This window comes from Lichenostomus cassidix, chromosome 2 (genome assembly GCF_008360975.1).
Source record: "Lichenostomus cassidix isolate B80296 chromosome 2, HeHo_3.0, whole genome shotgun sequence".
NCBI lineage: Eukaryota > Metazoa > Chordata > Aves > Passeriformes > Meliphagidae > Lichenostomus > Lichenostomus cassidix.
This window is the reverse complement of record NC_139482.1, coordinates 56,459,272-56,485,316: the sequence shown is the minus strand read 5'-3', so window position 1 is coordinate 56,485,316 and position 26,045 is coordinate 56,459,272. Positions and strand designations below refer to the sequence as shown.

The following is a 26,045-nucleotide window of genomic DNA, read 5'->3' as shown; positions in this document are numbered from 1 at the left end:
TGTGTGTAGCATAAATGAAGTGCATGGGTCTCAACACCCAGGGTCCACAATCCCCCCATCTTGTCGACATGGATTTTAACAGGAGTTCCTCATACAGAATATGTGCTTTGGTAGAATCTACCAAAACAACACAGAATAGATACACCTCTTCAAAATAAATAAGCAAATACAAAGCAATACTTTGTATTGCAATGTATTGCAAAATACTGCAATGGCAATTTTTTGTCCATGAAGATTCTGTATTAGTGTGAGCAGTAAATGGAGGAAATGCAAGCTCTGTTGCACAAACTGAAGCAAAGGAGGGACAGAACAAAGCTTTATCAAAAGCTTCAGTGCAACTGTTATCCTTTCCAGTGGCATTGTTCAGTGATGGGTACATTAGCATTATCAATAAAATAAAATAATTTAAAAAATATTATCTTGGTATTTCTAGTTAAATCAAATGACAAAACTCAATCCCTTCCGGAAACACTTCTTTCACTCCACAAATTAATTTCTCTTATCTAGAACAGGTCAGTGTGTATCCATACAGATTTATACATATTTGTAAATCATTCCATACCCTTACTTTCTCTTTGCATACAGACGTATACACTAGAATTACTGTGTAATATTTGGTATTCACGTTACATTTAAATAAAGTTTATTTAAAAAAATTATATTAAATACAGACTAACATAATATTCATAATATATTTTACAGAAAAAATAACCATGTCTTTATTTTAGAAATACATTTCTTCAAAAAGTTCTTTGAGATTTTTATAAAACTTTTTACCCGTGAAGACAAGTTTCCCATCAGACCTGTAAAAAAAGCTTTACCTTTAAATCCTTGTGGGGTTTTTTTGTTTTTGTTTTTCTTTTTAATACTTTTACAAGCTTAAAATCTGTAAATTCTTTAAAATAAAAACCCCAGTATCTTTTGGGATCAAATTGGTCACAGGCTGTTTTTTAAAAAGTCTGTGGAGACTCCCTGAATCCATTCTGAAGTACCTTTTGTTTTTCTCTCTCTGCATACCAATAGTGCAGGTGTACACGGGAATTCAGTGCTCCCTACACATCCTATAGGAAGCTCGATGTGTGTCAGTGGCAGGGTGCAGCTGCAGCAGCATCCCCAGAGGCTGTGACTCCCCATCTGCTGCAGGAGGCAGAGTGTGTTACTCCACCCACAGTGCAGTCCAGAGTGTTTGCTCAGCCCCTCCAAGGTCTCTGTGAGGTCCAGTGGCCATGCACAGATTCCAGAAGGGCTGGCACTCAGCCCTCATTTGCTTTCCAAGTTATAGCAGTGGACATCTCCTTTTCCCTTCTCATCATACCCAGGAAGTGGCTGTCCATATTTATCCACACACCAGCAATAACCTCTTTTTCGGCCTTTGGATGGGTGACACTGAAACAGAATAGAAGACCCAGTTAGTATAATTTTTGTTTCTTCCACTTGTAGTGTTAGACAGCAAGGATTTCTGCTCATTTGATAGCTGCACTTCCATATCTTGACCATATCTGACAATCAAACAGAATATTTGTTACCACTAGAAAGTATTTCAGTAAAAACCTACCTCCTCTCCCCATCAATGCCTCTGATTGCTCTGTAAGAAAACTGCACTGAGAACTACCAGTAAATAGGCTTATGAAGGGCTTCCTATTATATATGGCAGCACAGCTGCCCCCTTTAAATACTTACAACAGTGTGGGCTAATGACTGGGACTCATCTTTGGAAGAGAAATGTAACAGTTATGTTAACCACTAAAGCACAGATCTGGCAAAGACAACCATTGTTGCAATAAACACGCTTGGTTTGCGTCTTTTCACTGGAGGAAATTAGACAGCGTAGCTGACCTATATTAACAGATACGTAATCCTTCTGTAGTGTAGTTATCATTGCAACAACTGCTAGGTGGACTAGACCTTTATATACATGTTTTCCTATAAAAAAGGTTGTGTATCTACTAGTCTATAATGTGTTAGCTTTAAGTTAGCTGGTGGAATTTGCCAACAATGCTGACCAACCTGAAATTATCACAGCCAATAATACTGAACCTCTTCAGAAGCAGTAATGCAGTAAATATTCATTATAAAGGCTACTGCACACTAAGTAAGTAATGCTCCTCCCAAGGAACCAAGAATGGCAAAACCAACACTAAACGGAAAAATATGCTGCAGGCTGCATTCAGTATGCAACCCTGGACACAGTTACATACCGTGAACCTCTGGGACCTCACAAAGTTTTTACCCACTCATCAGAATCTCACTAGGTTTGCAATGGGCAATCTCACTGTCAAAGACACGGCCTCCCTATCAGCTCATGTTTTGAGACTTCGCAATATAGGATTTGCTTCAAATACAAACAAATGTGGCTGTTTACTCAGGACATACTAACAAAAGAGGCAGTGACACAAGCACATCTGGTCTCCTGAAGTTTTGTCTGTTGCATTGCCAGTGTGAAGGAAGATTGGCTAGACTGAAGCTACTTATGGCACTCAACACTGTCAAGTCTATCATTCAAGCAGAGCAAGTGTTGCCTCTGAGATTGCATTCAGAGTAATTCAAGTTTTCAGAGGTTCAGGCTGGAAAAATCAGGCAAAGTGTGCCACTACCACTCAACTGCTTGTTCTCCAGAGTCTCACAGGTATGGCCCGACGTCTCAGGAGGCTATGGCAGTGGCTCATGTAAGTGCCTTTTCCATGTGCAGGTACACAAGAAAACATGAAGCAAGTGTTGGGCTTCACATGCTGCTCGAAGTGACTGATCCTTTCCATGTCTAGTTTAGCATCTCAGGTGACAGCATGCTATTTTGGACAGAACTGGGAATGCAGGTCACTCTGGGACAGCCTGCACCAGCACACTGGCCCATGAGCCAACTAATTTGTGGCAGCATGGAGTAGGGTAGACAGTCTTCACCAAGAACTTGTGAAAGAGAGACGGAAGCCAGTCATATATTCATGAGCTAGAAATTTTTCAAACAGGTCTCAATCTTGTTTATTTTATTTTACAGTAAATTAAGTAATGTTATTCAGCATAACTGCAAATTAATCCACCCTTCTGATATATTACTGAGTAACAAGCCCAATGAAGAAATAAGCAGTCTTGTCTTCTGCAAATTTGCAGTCCTTCTGCATTAGCCTATGAAAATGGAGAGCAGAAGGATGACAAGATCCAGCTTAATGTACATATCAGTTTAGTTTTAGAAGAGGGTGAAGAAGTTCAAATCTACTGAGAAAACAGCTACATTAGTAATTTGCTAAATGGAATGGTTACCTGCACTTCAGTTCTTATCTATTATTAAATCTTTAAACCTAAGTCCTACAACTTACATTTATTGCCTCAAAAGCCTGACTAGAACTCACATGTTTTCTCCAGGATTTCCATGGATGACTGCTCAAAGTCCTTTGACGTCAAGGGAAATTTTTCTTCAATTTTGGTGGTGAATGGGCTGGACTCTAGCTTAAGTATTATTAACATTTAATGACTTAAATAATTCATGCTCAAAACAGAGGAATTAATAAACAACAGCCTTTGCACAATTTAATTTTACAAGAAAAGGAAACTGAGGCAGCACTTCTAGAATTGTTTTTCCCAACAAAGTGGGCACAGATGGAGCCCAAAGAGCATAGGGCTTCTGGCTACCAGCCTGGTGCTCTGGCAATGAAACTACACTTCTGCTAGTAATAGTAACATAGCCTCCCCTTTTAGAAGTACTATATGAAGTATGTTACACAACTCTTGCTGATTCATAGGCTTGCATCACTCTCAAAACAAATAATCAATTAAAGTTTTCATGTTTTTGGAAGGTTTGATTGCTTTTAACAGTTGCACAATCAATTTTCAGAATTAATTACTCCATGAAGTAAATGTGGTATGTTTCTGCACATGAAGCCTGCAGAAACACCTTTCCTACTGCTAGTACATTTTTTTATTACTTCTAGACAATCCGTTTGAAAAGCAAAACCCTTAGACCATTCTACAGCTGAAATAACACTCTATGAGAAAAAAAATTATCTTTTCCAAGCCGTGATTTTATTCTACCCACTCAGCCATGCTGTCAATAGTAAAGCACTTCTGATTGAAAAGCTATGCTTTTATCCTGAAACAGCTAGCATGCATTCCCTACTGAAGTGGGAGACTGGTCATATGGAGAAACACATATCTCTAAATATCTGCTCTTCTGAATTTTGTATTCCACATACATTTCTAGGCTCTGCCCAGCTATCCTGTATGACTTCATAAGTTAAAAAAATTGGAAAACTGCCCAAGCAGTGGAGACAGTAATTACTTCTGATCGAAACACAAGCTGCCAGCTTCCATGCCACCTGCCCCTCTCTCTTCCACAAAGAAATGCCACAGACGCATTTGTGGGGCACAGCATAGCATATGGTATCCCATTGAATTCCTGGTCAGTCAAGAGGTCTCCATGGAGCTACAACCGTGGTCTTCAGAAACAGACTGCAGACAACATTGACATATACCTCAGGCTGTTTTGGCTTCTGGCAAGCACAGCTCTGTTTTCAGTGGAATGATGCCAGCTCACATTTAGGTGAGTATCTGGCTCCAGTATACAAACTTTGGGCAATTATAGTGATTGCCCCATATAATAATTCTAATTTCATCAAAACATTTTTTCTCATGCTTGAGGCAGGAATGTGTCTGTATCAACTTATTACACATAAATATACCTATATAGCACAGTTGAATAGTACAACCTTACATATGTGATTTATTAAGACAAAGAATTATAAATTTTAATACATCTGATTTTCAAGTTTATATATAAATACAAAGTGTGAAATATTTTTCATGTTATACTCTGACAGATACATTTATGTTCTTAGAAGTATTTCACATATACAAATTATTCTCCATGGTTGTTCCTGAAAAGTCAATTTCTAGATATCCACAAATGTCATGAAAAATAAGTGCTTTCAACTTGACTGGAAGAGCAGATGACCATGAAGGCATCTGAATATGTGAGTGCCTCCTGAATGAGTTTTAATGGTGCCAGGGTGATTAAAATTTACCAGATTCCTACTATCCCAAACCTACTACATTCTTATCCTAGACTGTGGTTTTAGCAACTGTTTCCAGAATTTAAAATGTCTAGCTTGCACTCATTTTTTAATGGATTTACTGTCTACTTCCTAACCTATTATTCTGAATTTTGTGACAATAAAATATAATTCAATTAGATTGAACATAGCTTATAATGGCATGAAGTGAATGAATAAAATAGCCTAGCATTCTATTAATGAGATTCAATACCTGTTCACAGTATCTAAAATATCAGACCTACATGTTGATGCTTGAAAAAAGAAAACCAAACAAACACAATTGTCACAATTCCTTGCGGACAGTTAATTTGATCTGGACAGGACTCACTCACTTCTCAAACTGATGTTTTTTCCTAGGAGTTAATTCTATGAGAGCAACTATTATTTTTGGTTTGTATTTTGTTGGTGAGAGAAGCAGGCTGCCTCTGTAACGGCTTATTCCCAGGGTTGATCGAGGTTCATTTACAGGATCAGCAACCTAAGTGAATTTCATGTAGAATATTTACTTATGTGGGCTCCATTTGTGGGCATTTCCTGCAAGACCCTGAGTCATCTCAAACTACCATTCAAACTACTGGACCTGTGTAAATTGGCACATTGCTTGACAAGGCTGGCCAGGTGTGCAAGTGTCCCTTCATTCTCTATGTATGCTGACCAGACGGGCTGTTCCACGTAGTGCAGGAATCTTTCCTAAAGTTTTACAAGTCTCCAGGCAGCACAGATAATACACAGAGCACAAAATTGTGTATTTGCTTTGTATCAACACCTTATTCTCATAAATCAGCTTCTAGGAACAAAGACTAGGTAATATTATGATCTGTCTTTCCTATTTTTTTCCTTGTATTCCCCTTTTTTTGTCTTGGTGATAGAACTATGACTGCACTATAAAGTACAGTAATCCTTTAAAGTAAGCCACTTAAGACGTGCTTACTCTGGATCTGATTTACTACACACAATGCCAGAGACTACTTGCAAACCACCACATTTTTGCAGACAAAGTAAAAACCTCAGAGTCTGAAGAGATATGAAAGGAAGGTCTACTGAATAAAGTAAATACCAATCTGCAGTCCTCTGTAATACATAGAGAACAAAAAGGGCTACACCACACTTGAGTGCCTTGAACGCAGTCAAATGATGCACTGTTCTAGAGCAGACAAGAAAATATTTTTATGGCACAGGCACAAAACCCAGTCCAATGCAGTCCAACGCATTTCTTCAAAACAAGCAGATTGAGATGCGAGTATTGCTCTCTGATAGTTTACACGCACTTACAACATGGTTGACAGGCTTCTCAAAGCTCCAGGCAACAAAAAGAAACTTCCCCTGCTTGGGAGTTGCCACTACCTGCTCAAGAAGAGCTGGGAAGCATAGACAAGCTCACCAGCATGCACTGAAGGTCAAACAGCACTGTCAGTGCTGGACTGATGGCAGAAAGGAAGGCTGGAAATCTCACCCCTACTACAAATGCCCCACCTGACACTGACAGCTTATTGCAGAGCTCCAGGGAATACTAGAAAGGGAAAGACTATTTCTAGGAAAGCTGGAAGCTAAAATATGGAGAGATACCATTCCTAAAATAAGGTTGCCTGGTCAGAGGTTGGCCTCTCACTTCCAACCAATGAACTGCATTAGCTAGCAAGAGTGTCAACCACTCCTTTGGTTACCAGAGATAGAGAGACTGATTTGTGTAAACCCAAAAGGAAAAGACATGATGGTCCACAAACAAAATCTGTCCTTGAGAAAAGTCTTAAAGAAACCTTTAAATTCAGGAAATTTTGGAATTATACCAAGAAACATATTTGGAGGCAGGCCACTAACTAAACACTGAAATCAGATGAGATGTGGACACTAAACAAAGAAACCAGCACATTTGCACTTCCCCTAGTTCTGAATGAGCTTCAAGGGCATCAATGAATGGAGAGGGCTGCTGTAGCTCAATGCAACACAACTAAAGCATAAATACACAGAGTTACAGCTGGCATTTGTCAAGAAAGGTCACAACCCCAGAAGCAGAAAGGGCTGAGAAGCCATACCTGCTGCAGAGTAACTACTAGAAGTATCACTTTCACGATAACATGACTTGGATTTGGAAGTGATCTGTGTAGCACATAAAGGACAGATATATATCATTCTCAAGTTGGTTTTTGTAATATGATCCAGTGTAGTTCTTCTAGGAACTCTCAAGCAGCTATTTACAATTCAAAGCATTGATCTATTGCAGTTATATGGTGACTGCAACATTAGCTCTGTGTGTTATTGTAGAGGCACTGCTTTTTTTAAACCAAAGGGCATTAGTATCTAGGACACCAGTCAACCCACGTGTGATTAGGTATGAAGTTTCTCAAATGAATCTGTTGTCACGATCAACAGAAAATAAAAATACTATCCCCACTTGACAAGGTTCAGCACAATCGGATCAAGTCCTAAAACTGAAAATTAACTAGTTCCTCTGTAAAATGATATGTAATGCACCTTGCTGGCAAGATCTTTCGACAAAGATGCAGAAAAGGTGAAACGCATTCATTGAAATTATCAAAACTCTGTACTCACTTGCTTCTTCTTGTAGAACCCCTTCTTGTCACAATTTGGAATATGAAAGCCCCTGGGACTCAAGACATTCAGGATCTTTAGGTGGTTTAAAGTGTCTTCCATTTCTCTACGACATGGACCCTGTTAGCAAGCATGTTTTAGAAAACACAGATGAAACTTCATTCCCAAATTGCATGTTTCACAGAAGAGTTAATAAATCTTTAAAGGGCAAAAAGCACAAACCCAAACAAATCCATTAAAACAAAGAGATGGCTGAATATGTCAAAAGGCTGACCATTCACAAAAAAATTCTGACTTTCTTCTTTATTCAAGATAAACTGATTTCTAAACATTGAAGTCCCTATGCTATGCTGAGGCACATACTGGCATTTCCAGTTGAAATCACAATCACATACACCTTTGGGAAGGCTTAACCAGTAGGTAAATCAGTCATGTATAACATAAGTTTGGAAAAGCCAGCCTTGCACCAAGTGGGAAAAGAAGAAAGTAGACCACTAGGAATACACTAGATAGGCCTTCCACAATGACGTTTGATTTTTGTGATTCTGCTGGATTTGAGAGCTTAAATGAAATTGATTCAATTGAAAACAAGTGGTTTGGCATAATGTTTATACAAAATACCTCAACTTTGAACAATTCCCAATTTCAACTGAATCAAATAGATGCAGTCATACAAAGGGCCAGTTGCATACAACACTCTTATTAGATATGTATGTCACTTTTTGCCTCACTTTCTTCATCTGCAAAAGGCTGACAACAACACAACATAGTGAGGATTAGCCCTAGGACAATGAGCCAAAAAGAGCTTCCAGAAGCACTGTTAAGAGCATGTCTCAAACAGCAACTAATTATTTCTCACTGCAGCCCTTCAGGGTAGGGAGTAAAGCATTATGAGCCCCACTTTGCAGTCAGAAAATCAAGAGCAGAGGCGTTCACATTTTGCCAGAGGCCAAGAAGGCAGTCAGTGTCAGCAGTGGGATCAGGATTCAAGAGTCACAGCCTACAAACCCTGTGCTTAGGTACACTCTTATCTGGGTGTATCAGTGAGTTGGTCCACCAGTCCACTTCTTCAGCAGAGACATGAAAAAATTTCTTTTCATGGTTTAAAAATATTTAAGTTGCTGTACTGACAGAAAGATTCATTTGGTGCTGTTTTTAATTAGGGAGGTAATAACATTTATACTTTCAAGCGGTAATATTAATAGTTTGTTTATATAAAGTACCTTTCATGCAAGTGTCTGAAAGCATACTCCATAGTACTACTGGAGATGAAAATGGAGTTTTTTGGTTAGTAAAGACCTTCCTAGCTGCCTTCATGTTTTCTTTGTGTACCAATGTCACAAAGTCTAAACACAGGCTTTAAATGGCTTCTCATACTGCTCAAACACACTGACTGCAAGTGACAGACATTCAAGGATTTGGTCCCAAATTAGGCCTACGAAAAGATCAACTGTTCCTGATAGACTTATTTCAGGTTCTTACAGACACCAGGAGTCTTGGTAAACTGGTGTTCCTTTGATCATGGACCCAAATACCACTACTCCTGCTAATTAAGAATCTCTTTCCTCAGAGTGACCAACCTTCATTCTTTTACTGTAGGCACTTCTACTTCACATTTTTGGGAGGAGGACACACTGGAAGTCAGATACTGAAGTGATATCATTAGCTAGCTGGACATCAGTAACCAACTAAAAATGAAGCTTCTCTCGGAGGCCACACTCTCTTCGGGCAGAGGTTTTCACTTTATACAGGTTTCAAAACATTCTTTTGATGATAAGAAGCCATGTCTGCTTTCACCATGCCTGTTTTGATGAAATGCCAAAGTACATACAGATGCATTTTTCAAGCCATCTAGCCTAAGGCACAGATTATCAGCTAGACATCCAGAAAGAGGATATTCTTGTCCTCATATTCACCACTCTCTGACTCCCCTGCAAATTCACTGGGCAGAGTCAAAAGCTCATGGCAGCTCATAAGCCCATGAGACTTTGCATTTAGGCAGTAGCACCAAACAGCAACTGCAAGTGGAGGTGGTGCTCAGCATGTCACACAGTGACTGACTAGTCAAGATCCTAATCCTCAGTTCAGTTTATCTCCCTTGATTTGCACCAGGCAGTGTATGAACACAGTGCCACTACACTCAATGTGAAACATCTTTTTTCCATTATTGCAACTCAATAGCGCTGTTTGCAACCAAGTTTAATGATGACACTATTAAACCTGTCCCAAGTCCACTCACACAAATGTGTGACAATTACAGGGGGGAACAAGAACTTTCAACAACTAAGAAACTTTAGTAAAAGTCATGCTTGTATTGATGTAGAAACACCATTATGTTAGTCCTATATGTTTCCTGAACACAGTCTTCTTGGTCTGCTGATTGCATTTGCAGGCCCAATAGATTTACCAGTTAAACTGCCAGCATGCCTGAAAAGGCTGCAACAATTACCACCTTTAGCTATTTAGTATAATTATTTGTCATATGCACAACATGCATATATATATATACACACACACACATTCATATGCTGGCAAATGCCTTCCTATTTACAAAAATACTTACATATTCTGTTTCTTGCTTGGATTCAGAAGAGAAATTCATTGTATCTGTACTCTGCGAATCATATTCCACTTTATAGCGCTGTGTATCTTTGGCGTGCACTTTCCTGATGATATCTATTTTGATGTGTGGTGGATGCAACTTGGAATCTGGCACCCTGTAAGAGTTTGGAATGGCCTGGTTTTCGAGGCTGCTGGTACTCCTGTCTTCTTCTGAATCACTGGAATTTCCTTCAAAAAGAACAAATGCATAAGAAACAATATTACTTGGCTACCAGCTGTGAAGGCATAGAAACATGGAATCATAGAATGTCCTTACTTGGAAGAGACCCACAAGGAGCATGAACTGCAACTCCTGGCCTTGCACAGGACAGCACCAAGAGTCACACAATATGCCTGACAGTGTTGTCCAAACACTCCTTGAACTCTGTCAATCTTACTGCTGCAACCACCTTCCTGGGGAGCCCACCCACCCTCTGAGTGAAGAACCTTTTCCTAATATCTAACTTTTACCTCCCCTGACACAGCTTCATGCCATTCTCTCAAATCCTATCACTGGTCACAAGCAAGAAGAGGTTAATGCCTGCCCTTCTGCTTCCTCTTGTAAGGAAACTGTAGACCCCGATGAGGTCTCTGCTCAATCAACAAGACACTAGATTAGTCCACCTTTTTAATTTTCTTTTTATACAAAATAGCAATATACATAGAGATGAACAAGGTAGCACTCTATAGTTGTCAGCACCTTTGTTGCCGAGTGATGAGTTTTGTAACTAAAGCACTCCCATGCTCAGCACGGCATCACAAAGTGCCCAGCTGCACCATCTATGCAAGCTGTACCCAAGACCTGGAAACCAGCCATGGCCACTGCCCCTGGAACCACGGCCTCTGCCCTGGGAACCACGGCCCCTTCGGCCACTCGCCCCTGGCTGCCCGCGGCAGTGCCGCCCGCCGGCGGCAGGGGCCAGAGCTGCGCCGGCGGAGCGGAGCCCGCCGCGGCCTCACCGGCGCCGGGGCGCGGATCCCTTCCCCCCGCGCTGCTGACTTAATCACCCCCAGATAAAAGCGGCCGGCTTCGGGCACTTAGGGGCTGCGGTGCGGCTCTGCCTGTCCCAGGATTGTATTTTTTTTTTTTTTTTTGAGACGTTAACACTACCAACTCTGGCCCGTTGAGTTTCCTAGCTCTTATTAGCCATTTTTAACACTCCTCCCCTTTATTCAATACATAGAACAGAAAAGAAAAAGAACAGCACGCTTGCATTTCTCTGCTATTAAAATAAAAAATACTTCTTGGTGTACAAAACACATTTTAAAGATAATGGACAAAAAACACCACTCATTCTGTACTGGTTCAAAGGACAAACACTGCTTTCATCTTGAGCTTCAAAAATATTTTCTCTTTAAACTACCATCCACAAAAAGTCAGGAGAAACACATTTTTCTAACCTACTCCATAAGTCCAGTGTTCCTGTACCTTCTGAGGTATTTGTCTATGCTGCATTTCTCACTTAAGAGTCCCCACCAGTACAACTCTAGCAACCTGCATTTCCTCCAGGGAATTTTTCCACTTTAAGTATTCCTAAAAGCTAAGTAGTAACTAAGCCTCACTAGTTACTGCCTTAGCTGTTGACCACCTTCTTTCTTTTCCCCTTTTAAATTTTTTTAAGGAAATCCTATTGGGAGTGCTCAATAACATCCAATACTACAATTATACTTGATGATTCACTAAAAAAAAAAAAAAAAATCACAAAAGCTGAGAAATTCAGTGCTAAACCTGAAAGCCCATGTTCACATAGTTCATTGATGCTAAATATTTCAACAAGGGGAGCACAGTGGCACTGTCAATACACAGGAGTGGGGGAAGGAAGATTAGAGGAAGAGGGTTTTGAGTTAACATTTTGGTACTGGTGGTTTTAGTGTAGCCACTGCTGGCAAGGGACATAATTGACCAGGAAAATTCAAATCACAGTGCAAATGGATTAAGGAAGTTTAAGTCCTAAATCCAAATTTCCTGGCTTTTGTGGGTTTAACTCAGACTCTCAGCAGTATTTGAACATATTTTTGCTGGTTTAATGTCCTGTTTCGACAGTAGTATTTTTTCCTCCTCATCCTCAATGAAATTTGAAACAAACGAGTCACTAAAATGTTATAAACCTGAAGCAAGGTTTTCTGTAAACAATCCAGTTCACTAGTTTTTCTCTTCTACCAAAAAATAAGTAAAAAATATTCTTAATGTGCACTGAGTATCCATGACCATGTCTGGTTATTTCAGTTTAGACAGACCATCATAGTTCAATAGCACTTCTTACACTTCAGATTAAAATGGTCATATCGCCACATTTTAAACGGTAAAGCATATTTGATTAAATCAGTTTCACAAAACTTGGTGCAATGCTAGCTTTGCACCCTCATAAGATAAACGAAACTACCATGAGAGTTACCCAATCTCTTTTTTTAAAACAGATTAAAAGGGTTGAAAATGCATACTGCTACCTTTTTTTGTGCCCCAAAAAAACCAACTGGAAAGTCAGTGTCCTACTGTCAGTAAGACACTGCTACTGCAATATACTGCTACTGTAATATACTGTACCCTATAACAACTTCTAGCAATTTCTGGGAACTAGGAATGACCAACAGTATAGCATGTGATGCAGGACCTAGCTGTGTGAAAAGATGATCTGCTCCTGCTCAGAGAGGTCGTATACCAGGGAGTGTTGGATTTAAAGCTGGGGGTGGAATGGTCCTCATGAGGAGGTGGGCACTATGTGTCATATAGATTCTGGGTATTTCTTCTTGCACCCCAGGTTTGCAGCCTTCACTCCTTGAATGTGAACTGTGAGGGTCCTACTATGCACTTCTTAAGTTAACGAAAGTTCCTACTGATTTCAAAATCAGAGTTCTCCCTCAGCCAAAAACACAGAAATAGGAATTCAGCTGAAAATTGAAAGACAGTTGTCTTTCCTTTACTCCTTCTTTAATAGTCACAGTTGAAAGCACACTACCCCTAGACTAAACAGCGCCAACTCCTAAGTATCTAGGAGATGCCTCTTGTTTCCAGTGTTACTCCAAGGATGAATGGGATGAAAAAAGTTCATGTGAGGAAGGAAGCTGCTCAATGTTCCAAGGAGATTTAAAACTCCAGTGAATACCTCCGAACTCTCATTCAAATAGTCACAGCTTGGAAGAAGCACACAAATAATTTCAATGTGGCATCTCCCATTCTTCTAACAGGCAGTTAACTGGAGGACTGGTGCCACTACCTCAGCTAAGGAATGGCTATTCAAAGAGCCCCTGCAACCTAGCAGAAAATATTCTAGCTTTTTAAAAATGCAGTGGAAAGCCTTTTGACATACTTTTCTATTAAATAAATGTTAACATACTTGCTGTTGGTTAGCACAGTTTAACTAAATGCTTGTATAGAGGGACTGTGCTCTCTCGATCTCAATCCCAAGTTTCCCTGTCTTAAGTTTCAAAATGTGCATGCTAACAGAACTTTTTCCAACCATTCCTTCCACTTCAAACAAAACCCGTTCTGTGAACATCTCACTTACAAGACATGGAAGAAGTACAGGAATGCTTCGTTTGACCACAGATTTATTTGCAGTTCAGACAAAAAAAACCCATCATCTTAAACACTGTTGTGCAAATGCTTTGTTCTGAATAATACCTTTCCAGCCCAAAGGGATATTTAAGTCCTTTTTTAATGTTTTTTCTTTCTTTTCCTTTCTGTGCTTAGACTTCCCTGACTTACCCACGCTGCAGCGCGGGGGTTAGAGTCCGTTCTCTCGGGTTTTTTGCACACTCTCTTTCCAGGAACACCGGGGACAAACGGAGAAGATTTCACCCTCTCTCTCTCCATCCAGGCTCTGTAGCCTAGCAGTCCCATGCACCCGCAGAAGCCACATGGAATCCCTCCCCCACTCCTTTTTTCTTTTTCTTTTTTTTCCCCTTAAAAAAAGAAAAAGAAAAAAGCAACTCTGCCTCTTTCGCGAGGCATCGGTGTTGAAGAAAACCGATATATACATAAATAAGGCGGAAGAAGCAAATAACCCTTTCCTTCGGCCAAAGCACACCTCCTTCGAAACGATCCCAGGCTCGGCTACGTGGCTGCCGGCAGAGCCCCCCGCCCACGGGCCGGCAGTAGTCGGACAGAGAGCGAGGGCCCTTTCCGGAGCCAGAGCTCTGCAGCGAGCTCGCCCATGCCTCCCGGCTCCTGCTGCTCCCTTTGTAATTGAAAACAAAAGAAAGCGACACAAAAAGACCCACAAAAACAAACAAACAAACAAACAAAAAAACCAAACCAAACCAAACAAACAAACAAAAAAAACCCACAACCCAAAAAGAAAGCAGCGAAGAGGGAGAGCGAGGCACAGGAAAGCCCCCACTTCACCCGCCCTCCCGGCCGCAACCCCTACCTGCAGCGTGCTGTGCCGGCAGCAGGAAGGCCCGCCGTTTGCCGCTCACCGTAGCGTTGGTGCAGAGCCCGCGGCCCTCGAGCAGCGCCTGCAGCGGCCGCGCCTCTTCCCGCCGTGGCTGGCAGCTGAGCCCCGCGCCGCAGCGCTCCGTGTAGATGCCGCAGGACTGCCCCGGGCGCAGGGCGCAGGTGAGGCAGCAGCCGCAGCCCGGCTCCCGCACCCGTTCGGCGCAGTCGGGCTGCAGGGGCTTGCATTGCTGCAGCGCCCGCGCGTCGCAAGGCTCGCAGCGGACCACCGGCCCCGCCAGCGCCGCCGCCGCTCGCCGGACCAGCAGCGCCAGTGCCGCCGCCGCCACTGCCCACAGCACGCCGGGCCGCGGCACCATGGCAACCGGCGGAGGGGGCCGCCGGGGGCCGTCCCCGCACAGCCCGGCCGGGAGCGGGACGGGCAGAGCCCCGCGCGGGCGGTCGCGCGCTGTCGAGGGTGGAGGGAGTGGAACGGCCCGAGCCGCTTCTGAGGGGACTGCGGGGAGCGGAGCCGCCGGCCGCTCACAACCCTGCTGGCGTGAGGAGGTGGGGAGCCGAGCTGCCGGCACTCGCAGGCCGGCCCTCCCTGCAGTCGCTCGCCCTCAAGTCACATCAAGGCAGCAAAAGCTCGCTAGCAACAAAGGCAAGTTTTTCCTCCTCTTCTCCCCCTCCTCCCTGCGGAGCGCCTGAATTACTTGGCTCGACAGTAAATTTTCTCTTTTTTTTGCCACACACAACGCTCAGAAAAAAAAAAAGAAAAATAAAAAAACTTTTTCAAAAGTTAAAAGAAAAAAGCCAAGCCCAGACTGTCTGAAGAAAACTTAGTCCAAAAACGTTTCAGAAAAGGAGAAAGTACCGAGAAGGGAAAAAATACAGATGGGGGAAAGAAAAAGCGAGGTTCCCTTCGTTTTATTCCCCGTGCCGCCTGCCAGCCGCGCCGCCCAGCTCCACTCTCCGCCACTCCGCACCCAGCTGTCCCCCGTGCCGTCCGTCCGCCCTATATAGCGCCGCTGGCGCCGGCCCGCCCTGCGCCATGAATAACGCGCGGCGCAGCCCGACAGGGAGCGCCGGCCCTCGCCGGATCCACGGCTAGGTCACGCAGGGCTGTGAGGGAGGTGCGGTTCCCAGGGAGTGGGCGGGGGACGCGGCGCTGCCTGGGATTCATGGGCACTTCTTAGAAGTCGCCTGTGAGGAGTATGGCTCTGGCGAGAGGGCCACGTGGTGTGCCTCTAATTTGACGAAAAAGTGCTCTCTCTTTGCGTGTGCGCGTCCCTGGGTCCGCGTGTTTCCTTCGCACCAAGAGAGGCGAGCGAAGCTCGCGGAGAGTGCTCGTTTTTGGACTCCTGGCTACAACCCTGTCCACTTTGGGGCTGAGAGCCCAGGCCGTGAAGATGGTGCGCATGTGCTCCTGCTCGCACATGCACACGCCCGCCTGCAGCAGGTTCGGGGCATACATTGGGACCAGCTTATAGCTCACATGGCAGCTGTGTTTCCAAGGAAGACTGGGGGGAAATGTATGTGCATGCCCACAACCACGCACTCACGCACTCTACCCACATTTGTCCAGATGTTGCTTTCTGGCCCAGGACTCAGTCCATATCTTGCCCCATCTTCGTGGATGTGTCTCCCTTAACTATCTTTTTAAAGTGTTCTCTGAACTCTTAAACCTTTTTTCTTTCATCTATAAGAAAACAATTTCCATCTCAAGATCCTCACAATTCTGAAGAAAAAAAAAAAGATGAACAATCCATCCCCCCAAAACCCCAGCATTGATGTTCTACGTGGATTTTGCACAATCCATGTATTTGTGTTCAGGCCACTGCAAATTCTGTTCCCATTTTGCTAGGCAGATTTTGCTCCCCCTGTTATCTTGGCTTAACTTGGACTGAAAAAATCTGAATTGGCAATACCAAAATTTGTGACCATTCTTTCTGAAGCTCTGCTGCACTTTCATGAGGAAGAGGATGGTGAGGTGTATATATGTCGCTGTTGAGCAGCTAGCAGAGTAATGAATGCATCAGTTCTCAGTGGCAAGAAGGAATGACCTTTATTGTTTTGATTTCATCACATATATAGAGTTCTCAAAAGTCACCCAGATTGGTCAGTCAGAAGCCTTCCCCCAGGCCTGATTGGCCAGGCCTGCACTGCCCAAGTTCTGGGACACTGTTCCAACAACATCCAAACTTCATCTTTATTTACAAAACACAAGAAAACTTCTCATGGGAAAAACCTGTGCTAGCCACATATATATAAACAAATAAATGGTGTTTCAGTCAGAGAAGCTTGCTCCTCATGAAAAATAAAATCAGTAATGCTCACAGTTACTGGCTTACACAAATATGTTCCGCTGTGGGAATGCTAAGACTACTGTTCTACTTTCAACCCCTTCATCATTAACACTGAAGCTCATCTTCTAGTATTTCATCAGCTATTCAAATGCGTCAAAATTCAAGTGTAAGAGAGAAGTATATATATTATTGCTTGTTATTGACCATGATGCCATTAATCTTGAAAACTGCACTTTTTACAAGTAATATTTTTTAGATAATTAGAATAATTTGTTCTGTTTTCTCTATTCTTTTTTCAGTACTTATACCTTTCAAATAGCATCTTGAAAGGAGAATCATACATAGCTGGATTAAAAAAAAGTTTTATTTTTGAATAATATGGTATAAGAGTAGACGCTTTTCCTCGAGAAATTAAAGATGCTTTAGAAGAGAGATCAGCCTTACTTAACTCCCTGATGGGTGACTACCTAGGCTTTTCAGTCTTCTGTTGTCCTCGTGCTCATTTTGTTAATTGACCAAAAGAGGTCGCAGGTTGTCCAGGATTGAATTACAGACTCGCTAAGCTGCACAAGTCCATCTACAGAAAGGGAATTGATCAAGCCAAATATCCTGCATGTTTAGTTTCACAGTGGATTTTTTGTTGGTTTTTGTTGAGGTTTTGTTTCAGATTGGTTTTGGTTTGGTTTGGTTTTTTTCCCCAGACTATTGCAGGAAAACTTTCAGTTTGGGTTTTTTTTTTCAAATTTTGGTTTTAATAACAGTTTTTAGATGATGAAGTCCAAAAATCCTTGGGATTGTCTGGCAGGATGTATCAGATTAGGTCTAGCAGAAATAGGGGGCCTTCCTCCTTTCACACTGTATACATACAGGTATCTTTTCAGCTGGGGTGAGCTTTTATAGCATGCTGCTTTCAAAACCGAAACAAAAATGCATAGTAAATGCTGAAAAAAGATAAGTGAAATGGGGCAAAATAAATTAGGGGATGGAAGGAATGAGAGAACAAGCTTTTCCTTCACCACAGTTGTACACCTCTCACAAACTAATATCAGAGTAACTTGTATTTCATACAGTGGCAAGAGCATTTTCATCTAGCTGAATTTTGATTCTCGCCATCAGAAAGACTTTTTTTCCCCCTTTATCTTCCTTCTGTCATAATGTTACACAAGCTGTGGTGCACCATTTTAAAGTCCTGTTATTACAAGGAGATATGTAATGTGCAATGTCACAAAATAGAAGTAATCACCCTTTTTTTAAATACACAATTGTTGAACTTAGTATATATTTTTAAATAGCATTAATCTTGATTAAGCATCAAGGTACTTTGACCAAAAGCATCGTAAATGATAAATTAACACCGACAAATATATAGCTGGATCACCTTTGCAAGAGGAAAGCCAATGATGTGACAAAGGTCAGCTCAGTCTAACAACCTTTGCTAAAAACATAGCTGTTTGCGCTGTCTTAACCAATGAGCACTGCAATAAAATACAGTTATATGAATGACAGGATTTTGTTCAGAGCTGTACTTGGCAATAACAAGATGGATACTAATGTATTTGGAAAGCCAGATTAGAAATTTATAAAGAAAAAAAACAAAACTAAAAACCCCAACTGCATCTATAACTAACAGTTGAATTACACTCACATCCCAATCTTTAGTATTATTGATGGAAGTGTTCTACTTGGACAAGAGGAAGTGCTAAATATGCAAAGTAGCAATGTTTGTAAAGCTGTACGAAATCTGAATTTTCACATTCACATTTACTGTTTATTCTAAAGGCTTTGTTTTTGTTTCCCTGTTTATTCAGTTTTACTGGGAGGAGAGAGAAAGACAAAAGTCATGTACTGAATCTCTACAGTCAGTTCTAAACAATAGAAAGCATAAGAGAAACAACAGAGAAGCACGGTGCTTCAGAGAATCCCATATCCTCCCATTTTATGGAAGCACAAAAAGAATGCATTTTATTTCTCCTTCCACTTCATCCTCCCACCTCCTTCATATTCAGCTCTCTTCTCTGGTGCCTTAGCTGAATTAATATCTTTTGGTATGTTTTTATGGTGGTTGTGTTTGCTACAGGGACAAGACATGGGAAGTAGAGTTGTGGTTGAAGTAGCTCTACTTTCAACTTCATGGTCACTCTATGGAGCAATCCCAACCTTTTAGTGTAATCTCTTGTAATACATGTGGTTATAGTACCCAAAACTTAAATGTAAAGAATGAGAGCTTCCCTTACAAATGCCATTTTAAAACTTGTGTTACTTCACAGCTCTTTTTTCAGGCAAAAAAAACCCCAAACAAACAAACAAAAAAAACCCCACACAAACAAAAAACACCCAAAAAACCAAATTAAAAAACCTTTACAGAAATCTAGAGATACATAGCTCATGTTAGGTTGAGGGCTAAATCCACATTTACAAAGCATACCTTAATTTTATGTACAATAAACTTCTGAAGTAAAGTAGAATTTCCTCAATATGTTCTTGTTTATCAGAGGAAGAATACTCAGATTTACAACGAAGTCAGTTGATATGATACTTAATTCAAAAGATATTTTGTAAGATCACTGCTTGCTCAAAGGCAAGGATTAAGATCTCAGCATTATTTGTCAACTGTAAAAACATAGTTCAATGAAAATTTCCTGCAGACCTCCTTCTGGTTTGGGGCTAGACATGAACATTTCAGGTGTTTTCCAGCTCTTTAGACTCTTACACCAAGTGTGCAGGCTTACAGAATTCTACTGAATTCCTCACAGATGCCACCCTGTGCTGCCGCTTGTCTGAAGACGGCAATCTGAATTGAGTGTGATGCAACAAACTGGATTTGAAAGCAGATAAAATTAGGAAACCAAAGGAGAAATAACATACACTTTGTTGGGAAGCTCTTACAAAGCTCAAATCCAGAGATGTGTTCATATCTTTTATATATTAGTTAGATATTATATAGTGTGTCTGGAAATAAAAATCTTATGGAATTTAAAGAGAATAGGGGGATTAGATGGAGGAGGAAATGAAGGAAAAAGTCTAGCTCCCCAGACTTCTTCATAAAAATAGAAGACACTGCTGCTTGACCAGATGTTCTCCACGCCCACACTGCAGCCAGCAATCTGGGTATTGTGCACGTTCGAAAATACAGGTGTCATAAGAGATGAAAGGAGAAATGCTGCTGCTTCAAAGTGTACAGTCTGCTGTAGACAGATTTACTTACACACTTGAACTTCTGTCCACAAGTAAAAAACAAAACCAAAATAAAACCAAATTTAATAAAAAATCATATCCTACCTTAAAAATCTCAGTGAGGTTTTGAAGTGGAAAGATATTAGGTTACTGGAAGAAGAATACAGCTAAGACTAGAGTAAATGGATATTTATGCATATTTGATTCTGAATGAATACATTATGGTTCAGGTCATTCTATAAATTAACAGGTCATGAACATACCTCATGTTAAGGTGGATTTATATACAATCAGGAACACAAGACAAAAAGTATAAGAAAATATGTGAGAAATTAATGTAGCACAGACTGATTCTTTTCTCTGTTTATCAATATCAGAGCTTCATGACACTATGTGACAGTACAACAGTATCTCCTTATACTTATTAAATATCATCTATATTACATATGTTATAAAAGAAAAGGCAGTAATTTTAATACCTGTAAATCTAGATGCTTTGTTCCCATGTGGCCTTCAGAATAAGACAAAAAAAACCACTCTTAAAAACTTTGCAGGACATAAACTGAGCAAGAAAAATACCAAGTTGCAAATTCACCTGTCACAGACTGCTGTTAGAGCTAAAAGCATGTGCTGTGAGTTGTGTTGAGAAGTTTCCTCCTAGAAAAAGCATGCAGTGTTCTGGGACAATCTGTGTGCAAAAGATGGATAGTTTGAAGCCCATTTTATTAATTACAAGTTAAAATCACATATCTCAACCATTTTCAGGTGAGAATGGTATCACTAACATCCTATATATTGCCCTAGGTGATGAATTACTGATTGTAAATTGTCAATATTTGTCATACCTCTTCTCTTTTCAACTCTACTTTTTTGTTTTATTGTGTCTCAGTTTAGAGACAAGTTTGGAAGAAAACGCTCTGGAATAAGCATTTCCTCTAAAGAAAAGGGTTTCAGCAATCCCTTCCTGCTGATACAAAATTAATTTTTAGTGGATAAAAGTGAAAAAACCACCTGTTTATTTGACAAACAAGGTGTCCTCACAGCACGGGAAAAAATGAATAACTCTTAGATATTGAACGGTCAGAACTTTACCCGGCCCCCCCCCCCCCCCGCCCCATGCACACACATCCCCACTCATAGCAGAACAAACCAACCCAAAATGCCAGGGGAAGGGAAAAAGAAACTCTGTGGACCATGTGGTAGGGAAGAACAAAATGACCGAGAGCTTTGTCTCAGGAAGGGAAGAATAGTCCACTCAACAGCTCGGGGAAGAAGAAACAGATGGGAACCTGGTGAACTTCCGATGTTGGTCTCTTCCTTGCAGCAGATGAAGCTGGTGGATTTAGAGTCTTTTTCTTCTTTGGTTCAGCTTTTTCCTGAGGTCTGGGGCCAGGCAGTCTTCCCAGTGGCTCGCCGCAGGTCGCCAGCAATCTCCTGGGGGTTGTCTGGTCTTGGACCAAAACCAAGTAGAACAGGTCCAGAAGAAACAATAGAAGCCAACAGAGGATGGCTACTGCAGTCGAGGGAAAGAAACTTGTTGCCTATGCTAACAAAGACCAAGCTAGCTAAAAGCAACAATGCACCCTGCAAGCCAAGCACGCAGGACTGAGGCTTTGGGCTCAAGCATTCCCCCAGCTCCCGCCCGTCCCCTGGATCCACCTTAAAGTTACAGCACCCATTGCTGGGCAAAAAGCAGATGATCAGGAATACAGCATCATCATAAAATCACCCCAAGACATCTTGGATATTAGGCTATGCATCTTAGTCCAGCATTGGGCAGCGGATACCCAAAGCCTCTTTGGTCTCACGGGAGTTAAAGTCTTTCTGTTGATCACACTGGGCAGGTCTCAGGTCCATCTGGATGCCTACTAATGTATCTCACACCTCTGGCTGCTAATGCCTAAGAAAGTTATAGGTTAAAGTCTTTAAATAATCAATTATTGCACACATAATTTTTACAAGTAACTGAGATAAACAAATAATACCAGGAAACCCAATCATTTTGTTTGCCATCAATTCCCACTCTGCTTCTATTTACTTACCTATTGTATTTATTCGACTATGATTTTAATCTCTTGGAAGACAGCAGTATTCATGCTTTCCATTTTATAAGCCATTCATCATTTTGAGTACCTCCACTAATTAATTAAATAATATTGATGTCCATCACAGATATACTGACAGAGAACAAATAATAAATAATTTCTGCAACCCCCTTTTAAAATGTTTCAAATATTAATTCTAAATTAACAGTCTTTTTTCCTTTTTTTTTTTTTACAATGTAGGACCATATTTTTAAGAAGACTTCAGAAATAATCTTGCTCTCTTGGACATGCAGCGCATACTTTTAACTAAAGATACTAATTTGTATATTCAGAAGCTTTATGCACTTCATAGTGTGTATTGCACAATATGTGCTGAACCAGCCTGTAAGGTTTTCAGTCTGAAATCTATTTTCTTTACAATGGCATTCAACAAGAGTTGTGCAGGACCATGAACAGAATTATAAAGGAACAAAATCAGAGTACAAAAACTGTAGCTTCCTGTGGTTAGCACAGGTCTTTCCCATGAGAACTTTCTTCTGTGTTTTATAAACAAAGATAAAGTTTGGATGTTGTTAAAACAGTGTCTCGAGATTTGGACAGTTCAGGCCTGGCCAATCAAGCCTAGGGGGAGGTTTCTGACTGACCAATCTGGGTGACCTCTGAAAAGTCTATATAGGTTGGATTCAAAATAATAAAGCTCTTTTTTCTATGCCACACTGGCAATCCAGGTCTTCTTCTCTGCTAGCGGCCTAACAGCGACAGCTCCCTATAGAAAATTAAGTTTCCTATACTTCCTAGGATTAGTGTGGACACTTTAAAATATAAGAGAAAGTCTTATGGATAAGAGGTTCTTAATTGCTTGTCTCATAATCAAGTTTTGTTTGACAGATGGTTTGTTGTTTGCAAATGTGTCTTCGGTGGGCATTTCTACCTTTTCCCAAAGCAGAGCAGGAATAAAAAATCAAAGCATAGTTCAATACTTGCTACAAAATTTAAATGATTTCACTACAGTGCAATATCTCTTGATGACAGAAGATTGACACAATGCAGTGGTACCACTATGAGCAATCTGATCCTAAATCCACCAAGTATAATGGGGATTTTAGAAGCTATTTATTTAGGGTTTCTAGCTGGAGCATAGCTTCAGCATGAATTTGGCCTCTGGATGTGGAAATTGTAAAAAAGTATCCTCCGATTTCCTACAGACTGAAAGGAAGAATTTCAAAGTAAAATGACAGAAAAAAGCCTTTTTTTTTTAACACACCCATACCTAGAAAAAGAACAGAAACACATGACATATTTGATGATGTGTGCTTAGTATCATGTGCTGTCTGATGCTTCTTCTTGTTCTGTTTTTTCAAAATTCCATCTCCCTGAGGTTTAGTCGGAAATTTAGTGTGACTTTTTAAACAGATCTTAAATTAGGCTGGTTACAAATTTCAGCACAGTTATCACTGCACAAAGCCTATCTCTGCAATTCTCAAGAGTGTTGGATATCTTGGTTTTTGCTCTGTGTCCCAAACTCAGTCAGCTTTTAGGAGAATCTTGAAAGTCAAATCACAGCATATGAGTAAACATTCTGCTTCTTCTGTGTACAGTAGTTTCTCAGAAGGATATATGTCACAAATGATGCTGGAAAGATATGTATATCTCCTTGTTATACACATGGGTGTGACCAGAAAACAAGGGGACTAAATAAAATCCCATTCTTGCTGCTGAAGTCATTGACAATGTTCCTGATGACATGGAAGCATTTGGGTCTGAACTAAAGAGTGGCCCTTTGATCCATGAACATAAAGAGACATTAGGTTTAGCAGACTAGACCAAAACAGAGCTTTGAGGTGCACCCAGTGCAGAAACATAAGCTTCTGTACTCACTACTTTAACTTACTGATCTGATATCACTACAACAAACTACTTGATCATGTAGATTTTTATAGGCACCTGGAGTAACAACACTATCCCTGGAAATTTTCTGTTGTTTACTCAAGGAAAAAGACTGTGGTCTATTTACTACTGAAAATTATATTTAAAGTAATTTGAAAATGTGGGCATTTGAGGCTCACCTCAAAATTTAGGATGAGAGGACAAGGCCACAAGTTGTGCTAGGGGAGATTTAAATTGGATATTAGGAAAAATTTCTTCACCAAAAGGGTTCTCCAGCACTGGAACAGGTTGCCCAGGGAAGTGGTTGAGTCACCATGAAGGCATTTAAAAAATATGTAGATGTAGCACTTAGGAATGGGATTTAGTAGTAGACTTTACAGTGTTAGGGTTATGGTTGGAGTCAATGATCTTAAGGGTCTTTTCCAACCTAAATTATTCTATCATTCTGTGATATCTGAACAGGAGCTGTTGTGAAGAGCATCTACAAGAAACACTGTTAGCTGTCAATTAAACAAAATAATCTCTCATGGGGAGTTAGATTGAGGAAGGTACTCTATGACAGTCATGTAACTTGTGGAATCTATTTCACCTTGTGCTTCCACTGGTTTGATTGTTCTTTCGTAGCACTAATAAGAATTAATGGAGCTAGAATGTTGAAAAGTTGACAGGAGGGAAAAGAGAATGAAGTCCTGTGTATCAGACCTCACTTGGCAGAAAATTTTGGCACATAACTCTTCACTAGGAGATTAAAAGAATAAATACATCTCTCACCTCACTAGCTAGAAAATGTAGAGGACATTAGGCATTATTATTATATGTTGGTATACAAAGTGTAATCTTCAAGAACTTGTTATGTATGGGATGTTGGGCTTGAAAAAAGAATTCAATTCTAAAGGAAGACTTCTGAAGGCTGCCTTAGAAAACAATTAAATTATGGATGAAAACTGACAGAATCTGATGTAACTTCTTGCATTGCACAGCAGTTCCTCTCCCCACAAATAAGAAATATTTCCCAGGCTTGCAGAAAGATGAGTCTATCCCTGTCCTTATTGGCTTCTTAGTCTACACTATATCTTAGTTTACAGTTTACACTATTTCTGCACTAAAAATCTTAACTGAATCCAGCCAGATTGGTTAGAAGTATGATGATGGCAGCAGTTTTTACTGAGATATATATATATTTTTTTTTTAAATACTCATGTATAGTGTTATTATCACAGGAGAACATGGAAAGGGTTGTACTGACAAAGATAATAGTCCTATTTCTGCAGTTGTGTCCCTCCTATATGCATTTTGTACAACGTACAACTGTTTCAGCCTACTAGAAAAGTGATTTCAAGCAGATACTTCCTGAGCTTTCTGGCCTCATCTACAATCAAATTTCCTAGCAAAAGTTTTTATTATTCCAGGCAGAAGCCAAAGATAAAGGCCATTTCTTTTCATGTTCCCATTTAAAATGTTACTCTTCATTTAAACCAACTTAATTAATTTCCTTTAATTGCTTCTAGCTCATAAATGACTCACTAAGGAAAGTACAGCATGACAATTATAGTCACTGTCTTCTACAGACCACATATGTAATTGCATATTTTATCCCTATTCATTTGATTTTGAAAAAAACAAGCCATAGCAGCATTTTATAATTAAAACAAATTATAATTGTTTACTGACAGACAAGGCCTCTCAAACCCTAAATTATGAGAACAATAAGTTCAAGAAAAAGTCTAATACAGTCTTGCTGTTGATAATACACACCAACATAACTTAAGACTTTAACTAACACTACCAGTTGCATTCAGCATATACTCTCCTGTAAATCTTCATTGCTCCTCCATATTCTTAGCATTGCAGAAAAACAGCTCATCTGAATGCAGTGCATTACTTTAATCTATTTTTCTTCTTTACCGATGATATTTCTCTTGTTTAGAATTTTAAATTAAATCTGTTTAAGGACTGAAATGCCTTATAACAATCTACATTGAGAATTTGCTTAGATGAGAAGTTAATTAGAAGTCACTTTAGAGAGAGACTAGGTCACATTTTCTAAGCTAGGTTACCTCCA

The 26,045-nt window shown here is 40.5% G+C and overlaps 1 protein-coding gene and 1 long non-coding RNA gene across 2 annotated transcripts; one reads left to right on the top strand and one right to left on the bottom strand.

The window, feature by feature from the left end:
• Positions 1-718: 718 nt before the first annotated feature.
• IGFBP3 (insulin like growth factor binding protein 3) lies at positions 719-15,568 on the bottom strand. The gene is made up of 4 exons (XM_085051668.1): positions 14,564-15,568; positions 10,156-10,382; positions 7,593-7,712; positions 719-1,386 (listed from the first exon to the last, which is right to left on the bottom strand). Exons 1-4 carry the CDS (start codon positions 14,946-14,948, stop codon positions 1,261-1,263), a joined length of 858 nt encoding a protein of 285 aa, XP_084907794.1. The 5' UTR covers positions 14,949-15,568; the 3' UTR covers positions 719-1,260.
• Positions 15,569-18,671: 3,103 nt separating this feature from the next.
• LOC146441412 (uncharacterized) lies at positions 18,672-19,552 on the top strand. The gene is made up of 2 exons (XR_014849893.1): positions 18,672-18,922; positions 19,370-19,552. It is a non-coding gene; the product is annotated as an uncharacterized LOC146441412 (long non-coding RNA).
• The last annotated feature ends 6,493 nt before the right edge of the window (positions 19,553-26,045 follow it).